This window comes from Musa acuminata, chromosome BXJ3-8 (assembly GCF_036884655.1).
Source record: "Musa acuminata AAA Group cultivar baxijiao chromosome BXJ3-8, Cavendish_Baxijiao_AAA, whole genome shotgun sequence".
NCBI classification, from domain to species: Eukaryota; Viridiplantae; Streptophyta; class Magnoliopsida; order Zingiberales; family Musaceae; genus Musa; species Musa acuminata.
In genome coordinates, this window is record NC_088356.1 from 45,944,180 (window position 1) to 45,966,343 (window position 22,164).

The 22,164-nt window shown below is 46.6% G+C and overlaps 3 protein-coding genes across 4 annotated transcripts; 2 read left to right on the forward strand and 1 right to left on the reverse strand.

The window, feature by feature from the left end:
- Positions 1-1,507: 1,507 nt before the first annotated feature.
- LOC135646144 (IQ domain-containing protein IQM1-like) lies at positions 1,508-5,135 on the forward strand. 2 transcript variants are annotated; one of them, XM_065165350.1, is made up of 10 exons: positions 1,508-1,904; positions 2,493-2,867; positions 2,957-3,071; positions 3,139-3,204; positions 3,289-3,377; positions 3,478-3,565; positions 3,705-3,842; positions 3,998-4,090; positions 4,229-4,330; positions 4,528-5,135. In XM_065165350.1, the coding sequence occupies exons 2-10, from the start codon at positions 2,551-2,553 to the stop codon at positions 4,960-4,962; spliced, it is 1,443 nt and encodes a 480-aa protein (XP_065021422.1). In that variant the 5' UTR covers positions 1,508-1,904; positions 2,493-2,550; the 3' UTR covers positions 4,963-5,135. The 2 variants fall into 2 exon arrangements, with proteins under 2 accessions (XP_065021422.1, XP_065021421.1); XM_065165349.1 differs by having other exon boundaries at positions 1,508-1,899.
- A 5,336-nt stretch (positions 5,136-10,471) lies between these two features.
- LOC103996200 (transcription factor MTB1-like) lies at positions 10,472-12,760 on the reverse strand. Its single transcript, XM_009417059.3, has one exon. The coding sequence runs from the start codon at positions 12,460-12,462 to the stop codon at positions 10,633-10,635; it is 1,830 nt and encodes a 609-aa protein (XP_009415334.2). The 5' UTR covers positions 12,463-12,760; the 3' UTR covers positions 10,472-10,632.
- A 5,241-nt stretch (positions 12,761-18,001) lies between these two features.
- On the forward strand, positions 18,002-22,138 carry LOC103996199 (SNF1-related protein kinase regulatory subunit beta-2). The gene is made up of 5 exons (XM_009417058.3): positions 18,002-18,364; positions 18,482-18,740; positions 19,872-20,050; positions 20,143-20,305; positions 21,504-22,138. The coding sequence occupies exons 2-5, from the start codon at positions 18,588-18,590 to the stop codon at positions 21,825-21,827; spliced, it is 819 nt and encodes a 272-aa protein (XP_009415333.1). The 5' UTR covers positions 18,002-18,364; positions 18,482-18,587; the 3' UTR covers positions 21,828-22,138.
- The last annotated feature ends 26 nt before the right edge of the window (positions 22,139-22,164 follow it).

The window sequence follows — 22,164 nt, forward strand, 5'->3', positions numbered from 1 at the left end:
AAGAGTTCGGGGATAAGGAAAGGATACCATACGCAGGATAAGAATCCCTGTATCGGTCGGCCACGGTGCGGACTTCATCGATGCAATCGAACGGTCCATGCGTCCTCCATCCGCGGCCGTCGTCGCAGCTGATGGATTCGTGTGAGTGTTTATGCGGGTTGTTCCGCACGGAGTAAAATGGCTCGTTCCCATGTGGGCCCCGAAAGCAAAGAAGAGCGGGCCGGACCGATACCATTCCCACCCACGTCGCCCAAATCTGAGCCCGAAAAGTATACGTGCCCATCTATCTATCCATCTTATCTTCGTCGATAATATTATATAGATATAAAGATTGAATGGGAGTGGTTGATTTTAAATCAATCACAACAGTGGGGAGGGATGATATTTCCTTATAATTAAAAGAAAAGATAATAGGCGGGCAAGCCACAAGACGAAAGCTTCTATTTCATGCAGGAGAGCTTGCCTGAGACCGTGCATGGCGGCAGCAGGAAACGTATGGTACCGTGGAAAATGATGCTATATATGGCATTGCATAGCCACAGAATTGCGGCAGTGAAGACTTTGACCTGGGATTTAGTTGACAACATCGGCCTGTCGTAGACTCTCCGTGCAACGTTGGCACGGTCAAAAACAACTCATATACAATATTATCGTCGTAGACCTGTGGAAATGCTTTCGCAGAGGCAGCTTCGATGCACCAGCCATGCCTTGGATCTTGCGTTCGTAAACGTATAATGTCTCTCCCCAAGTCAGGTGTTCTTTGAACGACCCGAAAAGTTGAAGAGCGAAGCTCGACCGACGTACGTAGTTTACTGTTCTTTCTCTTCTTAAAACCCACCCGTATTCTCTGCTTCTCTAACATACCTTATTTGCATGAATTTGGATTGTTAGCGTCAGACGAGAACGATAATTAAGTAGCCTCCGTGTCCTGCAATGACTGGATCAAATGAGTGACCACTAGAAGACAAGCCAAGGCGACCAGCTAAATCTTGAGGTTTGCAGCTGACATCGAAAGCCCAACCACCATACTGACATGGGAGACCGGAGGTGTACACTTCATGCCACCCACCATAACCCCAAGACCCATGATAAATATCATCACTACGCCATCAATGACGTACCTAATAATTATTGTATCCGTCGATAAAACAAGGATCATCGTGAGATATATAGTCATCTCATATCGAGATCTTTTAACTTGTACACGCAATAAGAAACGTCAAGTATGCTAAAAGCGACTTGCTAGCTCGCAAAGACGAAGTCAATGGCAGTCGCACAGCCGACGAGCTCAAACTTCCCAGATCTCCGAGTATCACAGTAGAAGATATCAGTTCGAGAAGTCTTACACGGATGGTACCACATGAGCAGGCAGGACGGGAGGGGTTGACTCGGTGACCTGGCCAGAATCTAATCCAACCTGTCCCCCAGGACATGTATGGTTGGGTTTTCTCCTACCCCCACATGCAGACTTCCAAGGTGGCGCAGAATTGATCGTCCCTCCTCTCTCGCCTCTGCTCCCGACAAAGGCGAAGTCGGAAAGTCCATGCACGGGAGGGTTTCGGTTTTCCACAAGTTATTTTTTCCACGGCTACCGCGGAAGAACCACCATTGGCAATCGTCTTTTGCTACCTTCAATCCCGATCCCAGCTTCGTTTCCAGTTTCCACAAATCACACGGCAAGTGGACTCTGATCTGAAGACTAGTAAGAGGACCAGTCCAGTCTATTTCGTGTCCTTTGGTGTTCTCTTCTCCACACATAGATATTAAACCGTCTCCCTATATATGAAAGAGGGGTGGGTGGCCGCAATCAACATTAGCTGTTGGGGGCTGTGCAATACCAGTAGAATTCTTCCCCTTCTGCTGCTGCAGAGCAGTTGCTTTCCATCCGTGATCTGTCGCGTACGGTGACCAAAACTTGTTCCCTTCTCTTTTTTAATTCTGCCTCTTCTTTCGCTGCATGCTTTCTTCTCGAAATTATATCTGATGAATTCTTTTCTTTTTCTTTTCCTCTCGTTTCTTCTGGCTTCTGCGCGGAACATGCTGCTTTGATTCAATTAGGACCTATTGTTGTTGCGATTTTGGTGAAGTTAGATGCTGGTTTTGCGACCGATCATTGAAGTATTGCATGTGAAGCTGTGGATTTTGCATGGTTGATCCCTGAATAATTTGGTTCGGATTTAACATAAAATTCCTACAGAGAGGGCTCTGTTTTGCCCCCCCAAAAAAATCCGTGATTTATCATATGGAAAGCATGAGTTTCGGAGCAAACCATTTGTTTTTGGGTGCTCTTTGTGTTCTAGACTACCTCTAAACTCTTTCATGAAGGTTGTCAGAGCTAAACCTGCGTGTGATGCTCACTGTTGAAAATTTAAAAGTATAATTGTTCTATAGGCGAGATTTGGAGCGATAGTATGAACTTATTGTTTTCCTTGGTTTTATAGAACCATGGTTTGTCTGACACGAGAAACACAATCCTTTTCGTTTTCTGGCAGAGGCAAAAATCATCATCCCGAAATCGCTCGACATCACAAGGAATAATTCCTGAGCGTGATGGTATCTGGTGTGCCCGGTGGTGCAGTCATGGAGAGGTCATTAAGCTTCAAGAACTGGGAACCTGGCGTCACTGAGCTCGATCGATCTTTCTCCGAACAAGCCACAGATTATGTGGCAGCGCAGCCATCTAGTCTCAAGGTCCCGGTGAACTTCGTGCTGCCTCATGTGAAGCTTCCGGAGCAGCTCCCTGCGTTTTCCTCACCGAGGCCTTTGAGAGAGCTCGACGCTGCGGCAATTACGTTGCAAAAGGTCTACAAGAGCTATCGAACCAGAAGAAATCTTGCAGATTGTGCAGTAGTAGTCGAGGAACTCTGGTGGGCCTCTGACTTCAGCTTGTCACTTCCAGGATTTGTGCTGCTCCTTTACCTCACTCTAAATCCTTCTCCTCCTCCTCTGACTGTAGGTGGAAGGCACTGGATTTTGCATCTCTTAAGAGTAGCTCTGTCTCGTTCTTCCGCGTCGAGAAGCCAGAAACAGCGGTTTCTAAATGGACAAGGGCGAAAAAAAGATTAGCCAAGGTAATTGGGTTGTTTGCTTCTATCTACACAATTCAATCAAATTGATGTACGTGTCCATCTTTCTCAGGTTGGTAAGGGTCTGTCCAAAGACGAAAAAGCTCAGAAACTAGCACTAAGGCACTGGCTCGAAGCTGTAAGCATGGTCTTACGGAACCTAATTAGAACTTTACATGAGTGGTTCAACGGACAATGATTCCTTCCGTGTTGTGCTCTGCAGATTGATCCACGGCATCGCTATGGGCACAATTTGCATTTATATTATGATGTCTGGTTCGCCAGTGAGAGCACCCAACCATTCTTCTACTGGTAAAACCAAGAACCATGCATGCTCATCCCGTTCATTTGGAGATTCATGGTTGTATGATGTGGAGCCTTGGTTTGCTCATCCCGTTTGATGAATATCAAGGTTGGATGTCGGAGATGGAAGAGGAGTAAATATCGACGAGTGCCCAAGAAGCAAGCTTCAAAAGCAGCTCATCACTTATCTTGGTCCGGTAAGCTCCTTTCTCTAGCTCAAGGACACTTGAATTGTCTGGAGTTATCATTCTGTGGCAGCTACGCCAAATTGATTGATTCCAGATGTGTATGCTCTGGAAGCATACCTGATCGCATACTATGTTCATCTCCTCGCAGAAAGAGAGAGAAGCTTATGAGGTCTCCGTCCGGAACGGGAAGCTTGTCTATAAGCAAAGTGAGAGGCTTTTGAACACTCCGCAAGGATCCAAGTGGATATTCGTGCTCAGCACATCAAGATCATTATATGTGGGAAAGGTGAAAAAGATCATGCATATTTTGGCAGAGTAACACGTTTAGACATGGTTTGGACGCGGATATCCAATTAGATGAAACTTCATGACGTATTTATCTTGTGTGGTTCGCTGCCTGTTGAGCTTACCAAGTCCTTTTGGTGTTTTTCTCCATGGCAGAAGAAGAGGGGCACATTCCAACACTCGAGCTTCCTAGCTGGGGGAGCTACAACAGCTGCCGGAAGGCTCGTTGCCGAAGAGGGCGTCCTGGAGGTACGATCACATAGCTGCACACAACCTGAGTAGTCCAGGAAAGCAGCAGCAAAACAGCTTAAACTTTACAGACCTTGATGTTGATTGTGATCCTTGATATATCCTGTTTAAGTTCTTACGAGTTGCTAATTACCTCAGGCTGTATGGCCGTACAGCGGCCACTACCTCCCGACCGAGTATCATTTTGGGGAGTTCATTAGTTTCCTCAGGGACAACCATGTAGATCTGACCAATGTCCAGGTAAATCTGCAGTCTTCCTTTGTGGTGTTCGTTTCGACGAACATTGTAATAGGTAGTCCGGAGAAGAGGTCATCCAATTGGAAGATTTATCACTAAATTAGACAGATGTTTGGCAAGCAAACAAAGATTGCATGATCGACGGCATAGTGTAGTCCGCTTGCATGCATGACCAAAACACACAATTTTTTGCATTTCAGAGACGCTCCGTCGACGATGATAAGATACCTGCCTACAGCAACGATAATAGTGAGGCAGCAGTTGAAGCAGAAGCAGAGGCGGCTGCGGTGGAAGAGATTGCTGAGAGTGAAACTAAAGTTGATAGCAAAGAGGCTGCAAGGGAAGAGAGCGTGGAGAAGGAAGTGGAGTTTGCACTGGGGAGGCGCCTGTCGTGCAAATGGACTACCGGCGCCGGTGCTCGCATCGGGTGCGTCCGGGACTACCCGACCGATCTGCAGTTCAAGGCACTGGAGCAAGTCAACCTCTCACCCAGGCTCATTCCTTCGCCCATTGGGAACAAGACCCCCATCCCTTCACCACGACCCAGCCGCGAGCACAAGCTGTCCCCCAGGCTTCAGTTCATGGGCCATCCTACCCCCGTTTTCTCCCCTACTCTTCCCAAGCCCAACAAGTGACGTGAGAGGCTCGCAGAAGACGCCGGAGAAGTACCCGCGCCGAACAGACCTACAAGACTTGTTTGTTCGTCAACGCTTCGTTGGTAAAGCTGAAGCGGCTTTTGCTTTCTCTGCTCCTTTCTGGAGCGCTCTGATGTTTGTTCAGTTTAAATGTAACGGAGAAAGTTGCTATATTTTGTAGATTAAATACGACCGGCAATGTGGAAATCCCTAACAAAACAACTCAAACATATGAATTCAGCGAGGCAATCGTAAGACCCTGAATCTTTCGATGAACATCTCTAGAACCGACATCAACATCAAACAAAACTCCGTAGGAATCGAACTGCAGTTATCTGTGTTTAGCTGACTACATCTTGGAACAAGAGATTAAAAGAAGGACAAGTGCGTCGCGAAATCAGAAGCTTGAGCCAGCCGAAGAAACGCCACCAAATGCAACGACGACAAGCGTCTAGAAGCGAAACACGATAAGCGCATCACAAAGGAAAATAAGCGAAATAATGATGAAATAGAATCCAAATTACATCGACGTACTACGCGTCTATAAAATCACACCCCATACTCTCCTATGCATCCATTATTTATCAACGAAACCCTCCTGCACATCGAACAATGCAGCACAAATAGCCAACGTAGTGTCGCACGATCACCAGATCGCAAGGAAAGGATCGACTGCGCTCAGCGGCGGAGGGGCCCGAGGAGGAGAGCGGCGGCGGAGGAGGCGAGGAGCGTGACGCCGAGCAGGGGAGAGAGGGTTCCGGCTGCGGATGTGGGGCTAACGGCGGGAGCGTCGGCAGCGGAGGCGACGCCAGCGAGAAGAGCGACGGAGACCACCGAAGCGATGCGGATCGCCACGGCTCTGGCACCGAAGGCCGCCATGGCGTCGACTGCCGTTTCTGCGAGCGACGGTGGGTGGGCGGAGCGAGGGGTGGGCGTTTATAGAGCGGGAGAGGGGGAAGGAGTCGGGCAGCGGGCAGCTGTCCGAGACAGCTGGTGAAGAAAACCGACAGCTCGCGAGCGGTCCCACGTGGGACGCCGCCTCCGCTGATTTAGAGTTCGTTCTTCCCAGGATTCCCTCCCGTGACGAAGACTTCCCATTCTCGGAACTCGATTCTCTCTTAAGCCACGACGTCCGTCGTGGGGAATGACAGGTAATTCGGAGTAAACGTGGCGTCCAACTCACCGCAAATAATTAATATTATTTGGAATGAATAATCGCATCGATAAATTGGTAAAAATTCGGAAGGGAAGGGTATTATAATGATCTATTTACGTGCAGTAGTTGACTATAGGTTCATCATTCGTCTTAATTATTATTTTAGGAAGCGGATGCCAAAAATATAGCTTGCGTGGGACACTCAATCAAAAGATCTTTTGGGATGGAGTAGATCCGATCTGTTTATTTATGTCTGAAAGCCGCACCGAGGAGTTCAAATCAATAAAGATGTGCGTCATCTCATTAGATAATACAGGAGAGAGAGAGAGAGAGAGAGTCCCACCAACTGCACAAATCGATCTCAGGCTTTGAAGAAGGGAAGGAATTCTCAAGCAAGTAATCGTAGCGGCATCTGGCAGCTTCATCACCCGTATGGTCGAATTAGGTATCCCAAGAGCCCTGCACATTGATTGCGGTCGATCGAATGGTCGTCGAGCGTAACACATACCCAGTTTTGTTTCCGCACATTACCTGTGATGAAGGCACACTCAAGCGTGACTTCACCTGTGGCTTTCACTAATTATGACCGGCCGCTTTCTTTTGCTCCGAGAAATATTCATTACAAAAACTGAAACTGGGTAGTCCGAAACCTTTCGCAGGGAAGAAAGGCTCCCGCAGCCAGCATCGAGAAATCCTCTCCTACCTATTTCTTCGCTCGTACCTTCCGTCGGGACATATAACTTGGCTACCATCAACGTAATTTTGTGCACCGTCGTTGAATGAATAAATAGTTATTTAAAGGAATAGATACTTGTCAGATATGCATGAATATATATACTTGTCAGGTAAGTCCTTTTCGGTCAAGAGTTATGATTTCCATGGCATTTGATCTTAAATTAAATAGTGACGATAAGAGAACACGCGTCGCATGTTCCGCCTACCCCACGTCTGATGGAGAAGTCGGCTTCGAGGAGGTTGGTGGAGAGGTAAACGGGTGGCACGCGACCGGAGAATGTGACCGGGCACCCACCTTCATTCTTTTGCATACGATGGCATGAGTAGGTCGGAGGTCCCATCAGTTCCGCCTGCTTCCGAAAGCATACAATGACATGGATGATCGATCCGGTAGCATCCTCACCGCTTGCTTGCCTCTTGATTTGGTCATAGTTTAGTTTTCCCCGTAGCTGCTGCTGCTGCAACCGGCCGGCATGAGTGCACATCTCGAGACACCGAGGGAAGCATGAAGTGCCAAAGATTTACTAGGGTTGTTTGCAAGTGCGAGAAACCACAGCCCAACAACACGATCCATCTCGAATCTCGATGCACCAGTGGTCCTCCGCTAGTATCGAGGAGACCAGATATCACATATTTCTCAAGTAGCTGCATCGGGGACTCACTGGTCACTAGATGATAAAGGGGATCAATCGTCCTGCGAGTTCTCATGACCGTGACATGCTTTACGTATCCGTGACGTTACCCATCACCATCATTATGCACCAATTAGAAAGCCAGCCCACATGAGAGCACCCACAGCACCTACAGTCCCTCCGGCAGGAGATCGACTCTGCATAAACAACTTGGAAAACTATTTGCAGAATGGTATGGTAACGGGGTAACACAACTCTTCTCATACACCAAACAACTTAAAGTCCACATAAATGGGTTCCCTAGTAAGCAATTACATTAAACAAGCAATTCTATGAATAAATAATTATTAAATCTCTAATTTTGATGATGAAATCAATTGATAATGTTATGATGTAATCTGTGTTTTGAATGATATAGGATTAGCTTCGATCAGATGAGAAAATTTGATTAAAGTATGAAGAATAAGAAGTTGGACCGGAATTGAATATATCAGAAGATTTGATATCAGGCCGAATGAATGATCGATGTGTTGGCAGAAAGCTTCATGTCGTGGGTTCGGACATCGGGCCGAAGGATCGAAAATTGCATCAAAGATATTAAAAGTTATGGGAGTCAACATACCGATTGGGTAATACACCGAAAGAGAGGACGATACGTCGAAGGATCGAACGAAAAATCGGAAAAACCAATGATATACTGGACAACAGATGATACATACTTTATAATAATTTATCTAGATCGGGTTAGTTTAGGTCATAATTGAGTTGGTTTCGGGTATAACCATTCCAACTCAATTATGAGCTGATTGTGCCTGAGTTAAAACTATTTTGGACCAAGTAGAAGGCTCATTCGGTCACCCAAGATTAGGTGGAACCATCCATGAGTTGAAAAAGTCAAGAGCACACTTTTCTATACTGTCAGGCAGTGGTACTATCCAGTGCAGGTGATGGTACTGCCCGTATATCGAAAACTCGATGATTTAAATTTTGACTCCAAGTTTTGAAATCATTTGTGATATATAAATACTCCACAAATTTCTGCTTGGAAGACACACAAAAAGAGAGCAAAAACTCCGTGATTCCAATGTTATAAAACTATTTTAAGTATAGAGTCTCTTCTCCAAGATCTTAATGATAGTCCCACGGGAGGTATGTAAGGGAACACTTGTAAAAGAGGGGTGTAAATGTTCCATCCTGGACCTGTGTAAAGGAGAAAGAGTGTAAGGGTAGTTGATTTTCGTCCATTGAAAAGAAGATAGATAGTAGAAGCCGATGGTTTCTGATGACCTCGAGTGAAGAGAAATCTTGAGTTGACATAGGTCACGACAATTGAACCATTATAAATCAGTTTACATTTCTATTTTACTATTTATTTTTATTATAAATTACTTTACTTCCTCGTTACTTTAGCTGCACATTCTTACGAATGTTTTCAAAGTTAAACACTATGAAGATTTTTTACTCGACGTAATTTTTACGTACGCACTAATTCATCCCCTCTTAGTGTATCTTGATCTTAACAACAACAACAACAACAACAACAACAACAATAAACTTGAGCTGATCACCGAACTGCAACATCGATGAGAATCAGCAATTATATATTTGTAATTAACAACAGCAACACGATTCAGAACTACATAACACAATGAGTCGTGAAGAAAAACATATACTGATGAAGCCTGTTTCGAGGTTTCGACATAAATATAATATGTTTAATATTTGAGGAGACAAGGACCAGAAGCTTCGTTAATTGATGTACTGCACAAGCAACCTACTAACGAAATCGTAATGCTATCTATATTTACCTACGAATAATATTACCGGTTGTCGTCTGAGACTTGCCGTGTGTTCCTTTTTTTATAGTTGTTCTGCAGACATCAAGACCGACGGTGACACAAGTCAAGCTTGCGTTATTTTCTTTGGTTGGTCTAAAGTGGTCAGGTGAGAAGAAAAACATAGGGCAAGTTGTCGGGAAAAAAGTTCTCATAGTGGAGAAGCCATGTTACGCACGATGTCTGGTTAGAGTAAAAAATTCTGTCACTGTGCTGAAGAATTTTGAGAGAAGGTACGTATGGACTTTGGTATTGATGGATATGTTTTTGGGTGAATTCTCATATTAGGGTTTTTTAATTTGAGTCACATAATATCTTAAGTTTAAAAAATTTCTATAGTACGTCTTTGATCGTATGAAAAGATCATTTTTACACTTATATCTCTGAAATATTTTTATTACGATCTCAATCTTGATCATATTTTCATTTGCACTTGATCTATCGATCATTCGTGTTGAGGCACCGATAATCAAATATGAGCAGAAGTATGATTAAAAGTAATAATCGATAAAAATAAAATGATCATTTCTAAGAAAAGGTAATGCTCCGTAATAATTTTCAAGCTTGAGACGTTGTACAGAAAAATCTAAAATAGAGAGATTCCGTTTAATATGATTACTAAAGTTTATCTATCGCATATATGCTTCAAAATAAAGGAATCAAAATTCTTTCGAAATCGAAAGTATCAAAGTAATCAAAGCTAGCGGAGAGAGAGGGATTCTAACCCTGAGAAAAGTTTTGTTTAATTCACCCAAAAACATATTCTTTCTTCTTTCTAATGAATCTTAGTTAGGATCAAATAAAAAGGGTCGGAACCGAAAACATAATGCTCGTATTAACAAAATCGTGAAATGATTTGCACGCATGAAGTTTTAAGGTGATCGATACAATAAAAGCTATCACCCAAAGCGTGAAGCTTTTAAAGCCACCTACCTGCCTTACACGGGGACGGGTCTGCTTTCTTAAGCAAAAACTCGCTGGCTTCTCTTTCCCAGAGAACCCACTCATGCTTTGAACACCGGAGAATTCCGACGACGAAAACCATTTCATCTTCTACGTGATGGTCGTGAACGAGAGCAACTTTTTCTTGTTCTAGCGTTCAAAGTTAATCCTCATTTTATCTGTGGCCATGAGCTGATCGAGGGACCGGATTTTCCCAATCTAAAATGTTGGATATCTATCTCTTGAATTAAGAAGGCCACACCGTACGTAATCAAGCAGGCAATACATTCAAGAAGTCAGATAAATTGCAAGGGTCGAGAAGAAGATGAAATAACCACCCACCATTAGATGAGTTGATTGCCAACGCTACTTATCGATCAGCGGGGGGCATGCGGGCGCCGTCATGAGTCAGAGCGGTGATTAGCTTCTCCTTGGTGAGCTGCTCCGTGCCCGGCGACTTCACCACGAACGTGTGCAGCACACTGTCATTACTTGCGGCGACCGTTGAGTCCACCACGTTCACCTGCGATTCCCGGAAAGCTTGGATGACCTTGGAGATAGGGTGCGTCTCCGATGGGCAGCTCACACGAACGATGACCTCGTCCTGTGCTGCCTGGACGTCGATCTCAGGGCAATGCGATTTCGGCTTGCAATCCAACAAGGATGATGAGTCACCACACATCTCCCTCTCCGCCTCCATCTCCTTAAGCCTCTGCTGGAGCTCTGTGATGTAGGATATGGCATCGCCGAGCAGGGAGGCCTTGTCCATCTTCGAGATGTTGGGCACCACGGCCCTCAGGGCGTAGAACCTCTGGTTGAGCTTCTCCCTCCTCTGGCGCTCGGCTTCCACGTGGTTGAGCGGCTCCTCCCTGCCGTTGGCCGGCTTTCGGCCCCTCTTTCGCGGCCTCCGCTCTTCCGTCGCGCACGGTTTCTCTTCTTTGCACGGGACCTCCAAGTCCGAGAGCTCCGAATCCAACCCACCCAAATGACCAACCAAGACGCCAGCGGAAGCAGGATTCGGCCCATCTGTGCTGAAATCAATTTGCCCAGACGGCGGCAGCGATTTCAGCTGCTGGCGCTGCGGCGGCTGCTCCTGAGGCCGGAACCTATTTGCCGGCCTAGGAGGATTTTCCCCGACGACCCCTCTCGCATGTCCAACGTATGCTGCACCGTTAGCAAATTTCTTCTGGTGAGCATTTACGATGTGATTCTGGTTCCATTGAAGCGTCGTCCCACCATCCGCCGGCGGATTCTTCTGGTGGTGATCCCCACGCTTCGCGTTCATCTCCAACCGCTTCTTCTCCGCTTTCACGATGGACGCTGCTCCACCGTTCAGTTGAGCGTGCCCAAGATTCAAATCGCTCCCAAAGATCCTAGGATACTCCGCGATGTAGGCGCCGGCCCCGAAGCGCGAAGCCAAAACGGGGTCATTGTTCTCACCTATCTTATCGACTGCTGCTGCCGCCGCCGCCTTCTTATCGAGACCTCGACCAAAGATGGCCCTAATCCTCTGCACCGCCTCGAAGCTCTCCGGCACGGGATCCACTGAACCCAGTTCGAGCACGCCCGCATCGAACGGCAAGAAGACGATCGTCCGAAAGCCAGCCGACCTCGCAAGGAACGCCCGGACGCAGTAATTGCCACACGCCGGTGATGTCAGCCCCACCTCCGATATCCATATGTGCTTCCCCGAAGCGAGAGCCATCCCCGGGGGGTTCTCCCCTTTAGGGAACGAGAAGTACATGGACGCCAGGAAGTACATCTCCACGTCGGTGATGCGGTCAAGCCGCAGCGCGTAATTCTCGTCGTCAGAGCCGCCGGAGAGCGCGTGGAGCCTCTCGAGCACCCGCTTCCGCATCTTCTGGTGGGCGGCGTCGATCGGGTGGCTCCGGGCGCCGCCGCCGCCTTCCTCCTCCCAGTCCCCGAGATCGCGGCAGTAGCCGTCGCCCCAGCCGAGGACGAAGTCCCCGGACTCGGACCGCGAGATCTGCCAGAATATGGCGTAGGCCCAGGTGGACGTCTGGCCCTCGACGACGTCCTGGAGGTTGTTCTGGAGGTCAGCGTCGCTGCCGCCGACGGCGGTTAGGTGTCCATCGGAGGAGGATTCCTGGTGGGCGTTGAGGTAATCGAAGCCCTGGCGGCCAAGCACCGCCACCGCCATCTGCCGATCCTCATCGGACCAAAACGAAGCCCAACCCATCCCGCTGCAACTCAGGCAGCCCCTGGCTTTGACGGATTCAGAGATCTCGCGAGTCCACTTGCACCATTCCCTCCCGAGATCTCGCCTTCAAGATGAAATTGGAGACCAGAAAGGGACACCGACGCCGAAGAGTTTCACTCCGCAAGTCGATGTTCCCAAATTACCAGAAAGGAAACGAGAGAGAGGGGCAAGGAATTGAATATGGAGCGTAGAGTTTGGAAAAGATGGGGGAGGGAGGGAGGGACGGAAGGAGGTGAAACGCGCAGCGAAGGGACCTCTTGTTGCGAGGGGATAAGAGAGGGCAGGGGCAGAGTCGTTATATTACACGTTCGAAAGCACGGACCCTATTGTAAAACGTGGGGGAGACAGCCGAGCCGAGCCGAGCCGAGCCGAGCTCAAGGCTCAAGGTCGACGGGGAGAGAGTGGTACGCTAATGAATGGGACGACGTGGTTTTCAACGTGGTCGGGGACGTTACGAAATCATTAGCTGTGCGTCGTCCCAAAGGACAAGACACGTGATGTACGGCCCTGGGCGGATCTTCTGCGATCAAACTTGTAATCGGAATCAACCATCACCGGACACCGCATCCGAGCCATCCATTGGCACTGGCTCCCACCGCTTAGGCGACGACAACGAACGACTAGATCGAGATTGGAGGGGTTTGGTGGGGCTTAATCAAGTCAGGTAGGTGCTACGACTCGGCTGGAAGGACCAGACGTACGACCCAAGCATCCTATCAATCATTCTCGGTGGATCCGAATGTAATCGACGACATGATTCCCCCTCTGCGGTCCCTCGCAGAATTCTACTACTATTTGGGTTAATGTGATGGTAAATTAAAAGTCCTTGTTAGTGCTTAGCCTCCGGTTCATTTCCAATCCGAGCCTGTAAAAGAGGAACCGGTCCTACCACCCGGTAGTGGAAAGTCTGGCCATGAGGTACGAATACCATACAGGGAGTTGCAGTTTGAAACGACGAGGCAGTGGTAACCAGTTCGAGCGTCAAAGAAAGGTGAGGTCCGGTGGAGCCAATCTGGAGTGGGGTCGAGCTTTGAATCACCTTCCGAATGGCGTTGACAGGTTGTCCTGTGGTAGCGTGGTGACAGCGTCGACCAACCCAAACGAGAATAAAAACATATCTTCAAGCATCGGTGGGAAGGATGCATATCCGGTCCACCGCCATTTAACAGGTCGGAAGCAGCGAAGACAGACGCGAGGTGGTAGCGTCTCACATCTTCGAACATGAGTCCAACGGCGTCGTTTTTAATGCGTCTTACCTGGTCAAGCTCCGATGCTGCTGCTCATGCATCCTTGGCGTAATCGATTCTTTTAAGATGTTTGTGATAAATGGCGTGGAGGAGGAGATGTCAATGTGCAGAACGCGTGCAAGTTGCGTCTACTCGGTCGTTGCCATTGATTTCCACGAGAACGAAACCAGAACGCAGTCGTTTATTACCGGTCCCCACGCGCTTCGTGGGGCCCGTGGAAGTAGGCCTGTGGGTTTGCGACCGAGTCCGTCTCCGGCTTGCCGTTTGATCCGTTACGCGAATCTGGAGAGCCGACTTGGGGGTTCGGCTGCGCTATTCTGTCACGTGACATCTGCACGCCCGCATTTCTTTTGCTCCTCCTCGCTCCATCTTCCAGCCGAGCCGAAACAACACAGGACACGGAAACAGAAGACAGGAGGAGGGTATGAATCTCCACCGTCCAATTGCTGAGCCTCCACGATGGCATCGACTCAGTGGTGATTGTAGTTGGGGTCAGCTGAGACACGTGAGGAGCGTGAAACACACGTGACGACATCGGAACTGAAGTAATAAAAAAACGTGAGCCGCAATGAAGTGGCGTGCGGCAGATGGCAGGTCACGGACGCCACCCGTCTCTGTATGTCTTGTATTGCTCATCTGGTTTGCTTCGAGAGGGGGGAAGGAAATCCCAGCGCAGGTTCCCACCGTCTCTCACGGGTCCAATCAGCCTGTTCGAGATAGGCAAGGGAATTCCTCTTTCTTTTCTCTCATCCTCCCCCACCCCACAAAAACAAACCGTCCTTTGTTATATGCTCAGAATTTAATTAAAAATTATTTTAGCATTATTGTTCCGACACTTTTATGATTGAAATATAGTATTGAATGTGTTGTCATTCGGAAACAACTAAAATATGCATTTTGGGGGAGGGGGGAGGAGCGTGGAACAGCCATCATCCTCGACGTTCTAGGACTAATGCTAATTAATGCAGATTAAGTACCTGTGATATATCCATCAACACCAACGATTCCTAATCCTAGACGACAACTCTGCCATTTCCTTTGACGACGTGTTGGTTAAAAGATGCGGCCTGGATGCTTTTGGCTTGACCACCAAGGTTTCACCATGGCGACCAGCGAGAAGAGGGGTTGAGAGAGAAGGTCATCAACTATCGGGGAACGAGAAAACCGATCGAGGAGGGATACATATATATAGTTCCACGTCCATCGCCTTTGTGTCCAAATGATGCTTCATGCTTGCCTTCTAAATCCGTGTCAATCTCGAGGTTCTCTACACAATTCCCTTCAACCCATGCATTGTTTCGTCGGCGAGAAGCGAGAAACATAATCGTTCTTCTTCTGTACATATGATTCTTCCACCATCAACAATTACATTGATGCATGCGCGATATGGAGACACACACACACACTTTTATTTTTCCTTTATAGGCAAAGCTGAGGCTTAATGTCGCCAAGATGCGCTTTTTGCATGCACATCAAGATGATGGAGGGTGGAGAAGCACCGACAAGATTTAGTGTCTTCAGCTGCACGTCTTGCTGGAATCATCAATTTAGGGCACCGTCAAGTACTATCTCAGGGGGGCAACATGCATCAAGCCTTTGGAGGTAGCATCTGTCTATGCATGTCTTAATGGTCTGCTAAAGGAGTTTATATCATTTTGGTCGAACATGAGACGATACACCGACGGAAGAACTCGCAACAGCCTCTGCTATACAATATGCACATATATCCAAACGATGGTTTAGCTTTAGCCAGCAGGAATTTGGATGTTAGTATGTCGATTAATTATTATTATATATACAAATAATTCATAAAATCAACACCATGTGGGACCCGATTAGGCTTCGTCCGTTCAGATGGACGACGCGGTTGGTCATTTAGACTCTCGTACCGGGACACGCATTTCACACGTTGTTTGCTAACTCCGCGCATTCACCTCCCGAACGGACAAGACGTCGAAGTCGTCGTCACATAAAACAGAAGAGAGACAAAAAGATGGAGGAGGAGAAACGGCGAGTGGAAAAGGAAGCGTTGCGGAGCATGCAATAGCTGGCTGGCGCGTCAGTTGTCCGAACGAAAGGAGAGAAACGATCGATGGGTCCCGTCGAAGCAGGCAGGCGTTCGAGTCGAGGCGACAGAGTCATCCTTAACGCATGAAGAAGAACAAGAGGACCACTGTGCTTTCGGATGTCAGGCAGCAATGTCACGACGGTGGTCCGTCTAGCTGTTTGTTTCTGGTCGGCTGCTTCTGATCTCGCGTGGTGCGACCCACCCCGGCCATTCAAGTTTGAGGATCAGTTTCACGCATAAGTCGCGAGTAGGTTCAAAAGAGGGAGGAGCAGTGGTTGCCTTTCTTGGTCATCGGTCGCTGATTTGTGCTTCCGTTAAGATGATCGGTATCATCTTCGGATATCATAAGCTTCCCTGCAATCTGAATCTACAGACGGTGCGCGCTATTTGTTTGTTTGCCTCTCGTTTTCTTTTCTTTATTATTGTTGTTATTTACATCGGCGGGAACTTGATCGATCAGGTGACTTGGGGTGGAAGTAAGGGTTGCCCCGATCCATCACCCTGGGATGATAGATAACCTATACGGAGTCACCAACATGGCGGAGTCTCATCGTGTATGTTAATCGTAGAGGTAAAGCAGTAAATCAAAAAGGAAACGCGAAACTATAATTATATTTTGAAAAAGAAAAACTGAGAAATAAGGGGGGAAAAGAAAAGAAGAATGGATCGTTGCTGTTGATGGAATTTAGGCCGGTGAATGATGCGAATGGGCCGTCCCTTCCGAACATTTCGCGTGTGGGCTTTCCAAAACGACGTTCGAACAATCGGTACGAGGTGGCTGGTTGTCTCTGTGTATGTTCGTCTCACACTCTTCTGCTTTATTGTGGCATTAGCTACTGTCAGAATCTCGAAGAACCAACCTCCAGTTCTTGTGGTTTCTCCCTCGAGTTCGACTCGCGAAGCTGTTGAATCTGACAAGTAGATGGAGCCAGCGAATACAGAGAGAGAGCGAGAGAGAGAGAGAGAGAGTGTTGAATCTCAGCTTGAGGCGGATTTGCTTTAGCCTGTGGGGTCCTGCCCCCGAAAACCAATAGGACGCAGAGTCTCGTGGCTTGGCGGCGACCCCATCGGGCCGCCCACTAGATTTCTAGTGGCGGGATGTGGTGTTCATGAAAGATGGACTCGGTTTGAGAGGTAATGGTGCATCGTAAGCATATCAATCATAACGTGGGGGTGAGGCCCCACTTGGAGCGTCGCGTGACCACCGAACCCCTCTCGTGACATGGATGGTTAACTACTTCCCAATCCCTTAATGTTCTTCCATGTATGCGCGAGTGAGTGCTGACACGAGAGAACAAATTCTTCCCCGATTCCTCTCATCCCCTTCAAAGAAGATTCCTCCGCCATGGTCGATCGGAGATCACCTGTCGCGGTCCTGTCAGCCAACACGAACTCACAGAGACCGACCGAATTCCAACCCGTCTAGCGTCCCACCGTGGACCTCCTGGACGTCTCGATGACGGGGCGGGGGGGAGGAAATGGTGTTTCCTGTCTCGTCTGGGTCAGGCGACCTCGACCACAAAAGCCGATGGCAAGAGCCGGTCCCCACAACCCCCGCCCGGGCCCACCGCCGATATGCTATTCGGCTACGCAAACGAGTCACGATTCCACCAACCGTCGTGCTCATGCTCATGCTCATGCATTGGTGAAGCCATCAAACACGGAAAGGAGGTCCTCCCACTGGTCACTAACCACGGACCCCACAAGTCCAAAGGGTCAGGTTTAAAAGGACAAGGACCGAGTTGCCCGTGACAGGTCGTCTTGTTGCTGGGACGACAAGGGGCCCACGTAATCTGACCTGTTATTCCGTCTCCGTTTCCCAGGCCGAAATCGTGTCACCTCAATATGACGTGTCTGCCGGCCGACCCAAACGGTGAGTATCTGAAACGTGGGACACCGCAAACACCTGATTCCATGGCAAATGGTGAGGACTGACAACCCCTTCACATAAACCACCGTTTCCGCCTATGCAATTTCCCGACTCCAAAACCCCATAATTAATCTGCATCGAAAAGAAGAAGAAGAAGGTTTTTCCTCTTTATATTTCTATTTCAATTGTTTTTAAACTTATAATTTAAAATTCTAACTTTTTTCTAACTCAAAAAAACGATCGATCCCTTTTTTTTTTGTTTTCTATAATGTTGGTTGGGTCCCACCAATAAGTAAAATGTAAAGTTGATAAAACAGAAATATTTCGTAATAAAAAGAAATGATGGTCGAAGAAGTTTGGTCGGCGTGGTTTTTACTTGGTGAACTCCTCCGCCCCCACCTCCTTTCCTCCTCCCCCAAGTCTTGATCGGAATTCTCGGTTGTGTTTATGACCGATGCATAGTCCTCCTCCGGTGCCGTGCTGTGGTGTCTGCTTCCTTTGTGGTCTTTGTTTCTGCTGGACTCCGTAGATCCATGTCTCTTATCCCTCGCGAGTTCTTTTTCCTCGCTCCGCTCCTTTTCTCCTTCCCGTTGCCTCTACCCACGAGTAAGAGGTGGTTTGCAGTTTGCTTTCTCGTGGCATTTCTTCTCGGCTTTTGAATCAAACTTCACCCATAAAATTTTGGGGGGTTAAAAGGTTGCGGCGTCGGCTTTCTTTAATCCGCTTTGTCTCTTTCTTTTTGCTTGATTTTCTGCGAGAGGGGCTGATTCTTTTCTTTCTTTTATTTTTTGTTCACTTTATATTATGGAAAAGGATTCAGCCCCAAAGTTCAGATTCGCTGTGAAAGCTGGTTTGGTGTTTAAAAATCCACCTTTGTTTCCGGAACTAAAGGAAAGGTACGCATTCTTTGCCCTTCACAATGGGGACTATAAGTAGCGTCGCCAGGGGAGGTGGAGAGGAAGGGCAGGGAGGGAGCTGTCATTCTCAGGGAGAGGCAGAGGATTTGATGGGGCAGGGCCCTCCCCGGAGTCCCAGTGGCGCGGCCCGCTTACCTCTGCTCTTCACTCCTCAGGTTCGCTTCTTCCCTTTCCAGCGCAATACACATATCACGAAACCAAATGGGCTGATTCAATAGAAATCCTTTTACTTTCCTTGCAAAAAATAATGAGGTGTGGAAGTATCAATCCTTCTCTCAAGTTGCATACATGGGTTTACTTTTTATTTTAACTCAATTATGAGCATGAATTCATGTGTTGGCTTGGTTGGTGCTTCATTAATGTTTCAGACAGGTTCATTTGCACCGATTTGTCGGATATTTGTGTTGTGTGACTGTGCGCAGCAGTGCTACTCATCTAAATTTCGAAACTATCTTCGATTAGTGGGTTCCTCTTTTCTCATTGTTAAGTTCACTAAGCATTGAAGAGGATGATACACAGGTTTATTTAAATTTCTGACTCATTATGAAGCAATAATTGACTAGGTCTTCACTCATGATAGATATTGTTATATTTATTGAAATTGAACATGTGTTACCAATTAGTTTCTCCTGGAATGGTGCTTCCTTGTGAGATCAGAGATGCTGTAATTACGTTTTTTTTTTCTCTTTTTTTGCCTGTGCTGGTTACTGCCACTAAAGTGACAGTTTCCTTGGACTATCAATTAGGTTTTCCACCAGTAGGTGCTATTGATACATGAAGCTAGGGCTTCCTTCTAAGTTGCAATTCCTGGACAGTTATCTCAAAGGGCCTTTGAGGTAGGAATTTTTCTGTTTTTTTTTGGGGGGGGGGTAAACCCCTAGGTTGTGCCTTGAAAAAGCTTGCTAATTTCACATCTGATATGTGCACTTGTCTTCGATAAAATCGTTCAGTTTGTAGGATTTCGCCACCTCTATCCTCAAGGAAATTAGGTTTTTCATAATTAGATGTCAGTCTCATTGCTTGGTGATCATCAGAGTTCTGATATATGTACAAATAATGTTCATCACACAAAACCAAAGTTAGCTATGTGAATAGCTACAAATGCAAGTATTTTTCGCTTGGTAGACTTGCCATTGATAAAACGCAGAATGCATTCTCCTGAGATCAACTATGTTCCTCTATGATTTTAACAGATTTTGTGGTGTAATTCTCACTCTAATCATATGATTAGCGCAATTCTATGTCCTGCAGGTTCTGCTAAACGTTATCTTGTATTTCTTTTCCAGATTCCCGTGCCCCCGTTGCAGGGACGAGAGGAGATGCATTCACCAAGTGACTCACGGATGCCAAACTCCATTACGTATGAGGATGTCCTCGATGACCAAGGGATTCCAACGATGATCACCTGGATCCATGGTGGCATGGAAGTCTTCGTGGAAGGATCCTGGGATAACTGGAAGACAAAGTACTGGCAATTAGATCTTGTATGCCAAAATATATTTTTGTTGATAGTATGTGGTGGTTCAATGAGGCTATGCTTTGTTTGTGTTGTTGCAGGAAATCCTTGCAAAGATCAGGCAAGGATTTTACAGTCATGATGGTGCTTCCTTCAGGTTTCTACCGATACAGATTCATAGTTGATGGAGAATGGCGATATGCCTCTGATGTCCCATGGATGAATGATGATATGGGGAATGGCCACAACATTTTGGACTTGAAGGTATCTATTTTACTTGTTTTTCTTTTAAACCTCCATAAGACTCCGGGAGTCTTTTTTTATGCATAATTCTCAAGCTGGCTAATAAAATGGAGCATATTATTTGTAAGAATAAAATTTACATTGTCATATATGATCTCATGATACCGCCACACTGTGGTCAGTATTTATCATCTAGATTCACAAGGCAGAAACAGGCATGCGTTTAATTCTCATTGTCGTTCCTGCATCTTTTCCAAGAAATTTTTTTGTAGCTCTTTTGATAAATACTACAGAAGTGGCACACAGAGTGACAGGTTCAATATGAGATGTATTTTCATATCCATGAGTTTTATGCCTTCTTAGTGCTTATAGAATTTATTATAAATCCACTCGTATTTTGTTGTCATTATTAAGTAGTTGTCAGATGAGATATAGTCGGTTCCTTATCATTTATATGGACTGTCATGCTCTTGAGGCTTTTATGCGCTGACTTAGGGTCTTGATGAAGAATTGATCGGATGAGAAGAAAGAATTATCTTCTCCGGTTCTTAAGTAGCTCTGCATGAATCCTCTCATTTGCTCAACCATTGTTAGCTAATCTGGTTCGTCCACTGCCACCATCCATATATTTTCTTGTTGGCCTCGTTAGGGATTTCCTGATCAAATGAAATAGTCTTTTTTCTTGTTGGCCTTGTTAAGGATTTCCTTATCAAATGAAATAGTCTTCTTGGCAACGCATCTATTTGTTCTTTGTCATAATTACTTTTAACGGACAACAAATCTTGGCATAGAACACAAAAAAGCTTCTCGAATTGACTTTTCTTGATGCAAGCATCATGATAAGAACTTTACTGTATCATTAGGCCACTTAAAAGAGTATCTCCTTTAGCTGAAAGAATAAAGAAAAGCATGTTGCTCACATGAAACCAAACAAGGATTTGGGTGATGATCGCGGTACCGAAGAAACACTTGCTGAAGCAAAGTAGATGCAACAATTGCTTTGGAATTTGCTGTGCTTATGCCTTCCGTTTTATTTGTCGTCTGTCGTTCTTTTCGCCTTCTGCCTATTCGAAATTAACAGTGAACAGAAAAGTATGTCTTGTTTTCTCTTCAATTTTTTGGTTAACATCTAATGGTTACACATGAATTGGAATTGGTATGGCAAAAACCCAGATCCAGAACTCCCCAAGGTTAAAGAGAACACGTTCTTGTGGTGCAGGCATTTGTTCCCGAGGATTTGAGAGGTGTTGCTGGGTTGGAAATGCCTCGATCCCCGGAGTCGAGCTACAACAACTGGCCGCTTGGTTCAGAGGACTACAGCAAAGAACCACCACTCGTACCTCCACAGTTACACCTCACCCTCCTTAATTCACCGGCCACCGTGGACTGCACCGCCTCTCTCACGAAGCCTCCCCACGTGGCACTAAATCATCTCTACATTCAGAAAGAAAAGAGTGGTCAGCCTGTCGTGGCACTCGGGAAAACTCATAGGTTTAATTCCAAGTTTGTCACCGTGATTCTCTACAGGTCCTTGGCAAGGTAAAATGTACAGAACGTACCTGCTGGTACAGTGTGTGACGGTCAAAACCATGTGCTTGGAGTCGAGGTAACTCGATCTATGATCAGTGAAACTGTGATGTTATGTTGAGGACCTCCAAAACCGATGAAGGGCGTCGTCATCTTCAAGGTCCTGTAATCAAGAAGCGAGCACTTGCTACTTGCTGTAGTGCTTTGTGCTAGAAGAAGGAACAAAAAAAGAGCCGAGGTCTCTTTCCCGTTCTTTTGACAGGTTGACGGCACTCGCTTTTTGGAGGAATAATTACATGGGAGTTTGAGATCTGCTTGGGTTGATAAGAGAGTTTTCAATTCTTGTACTGTTG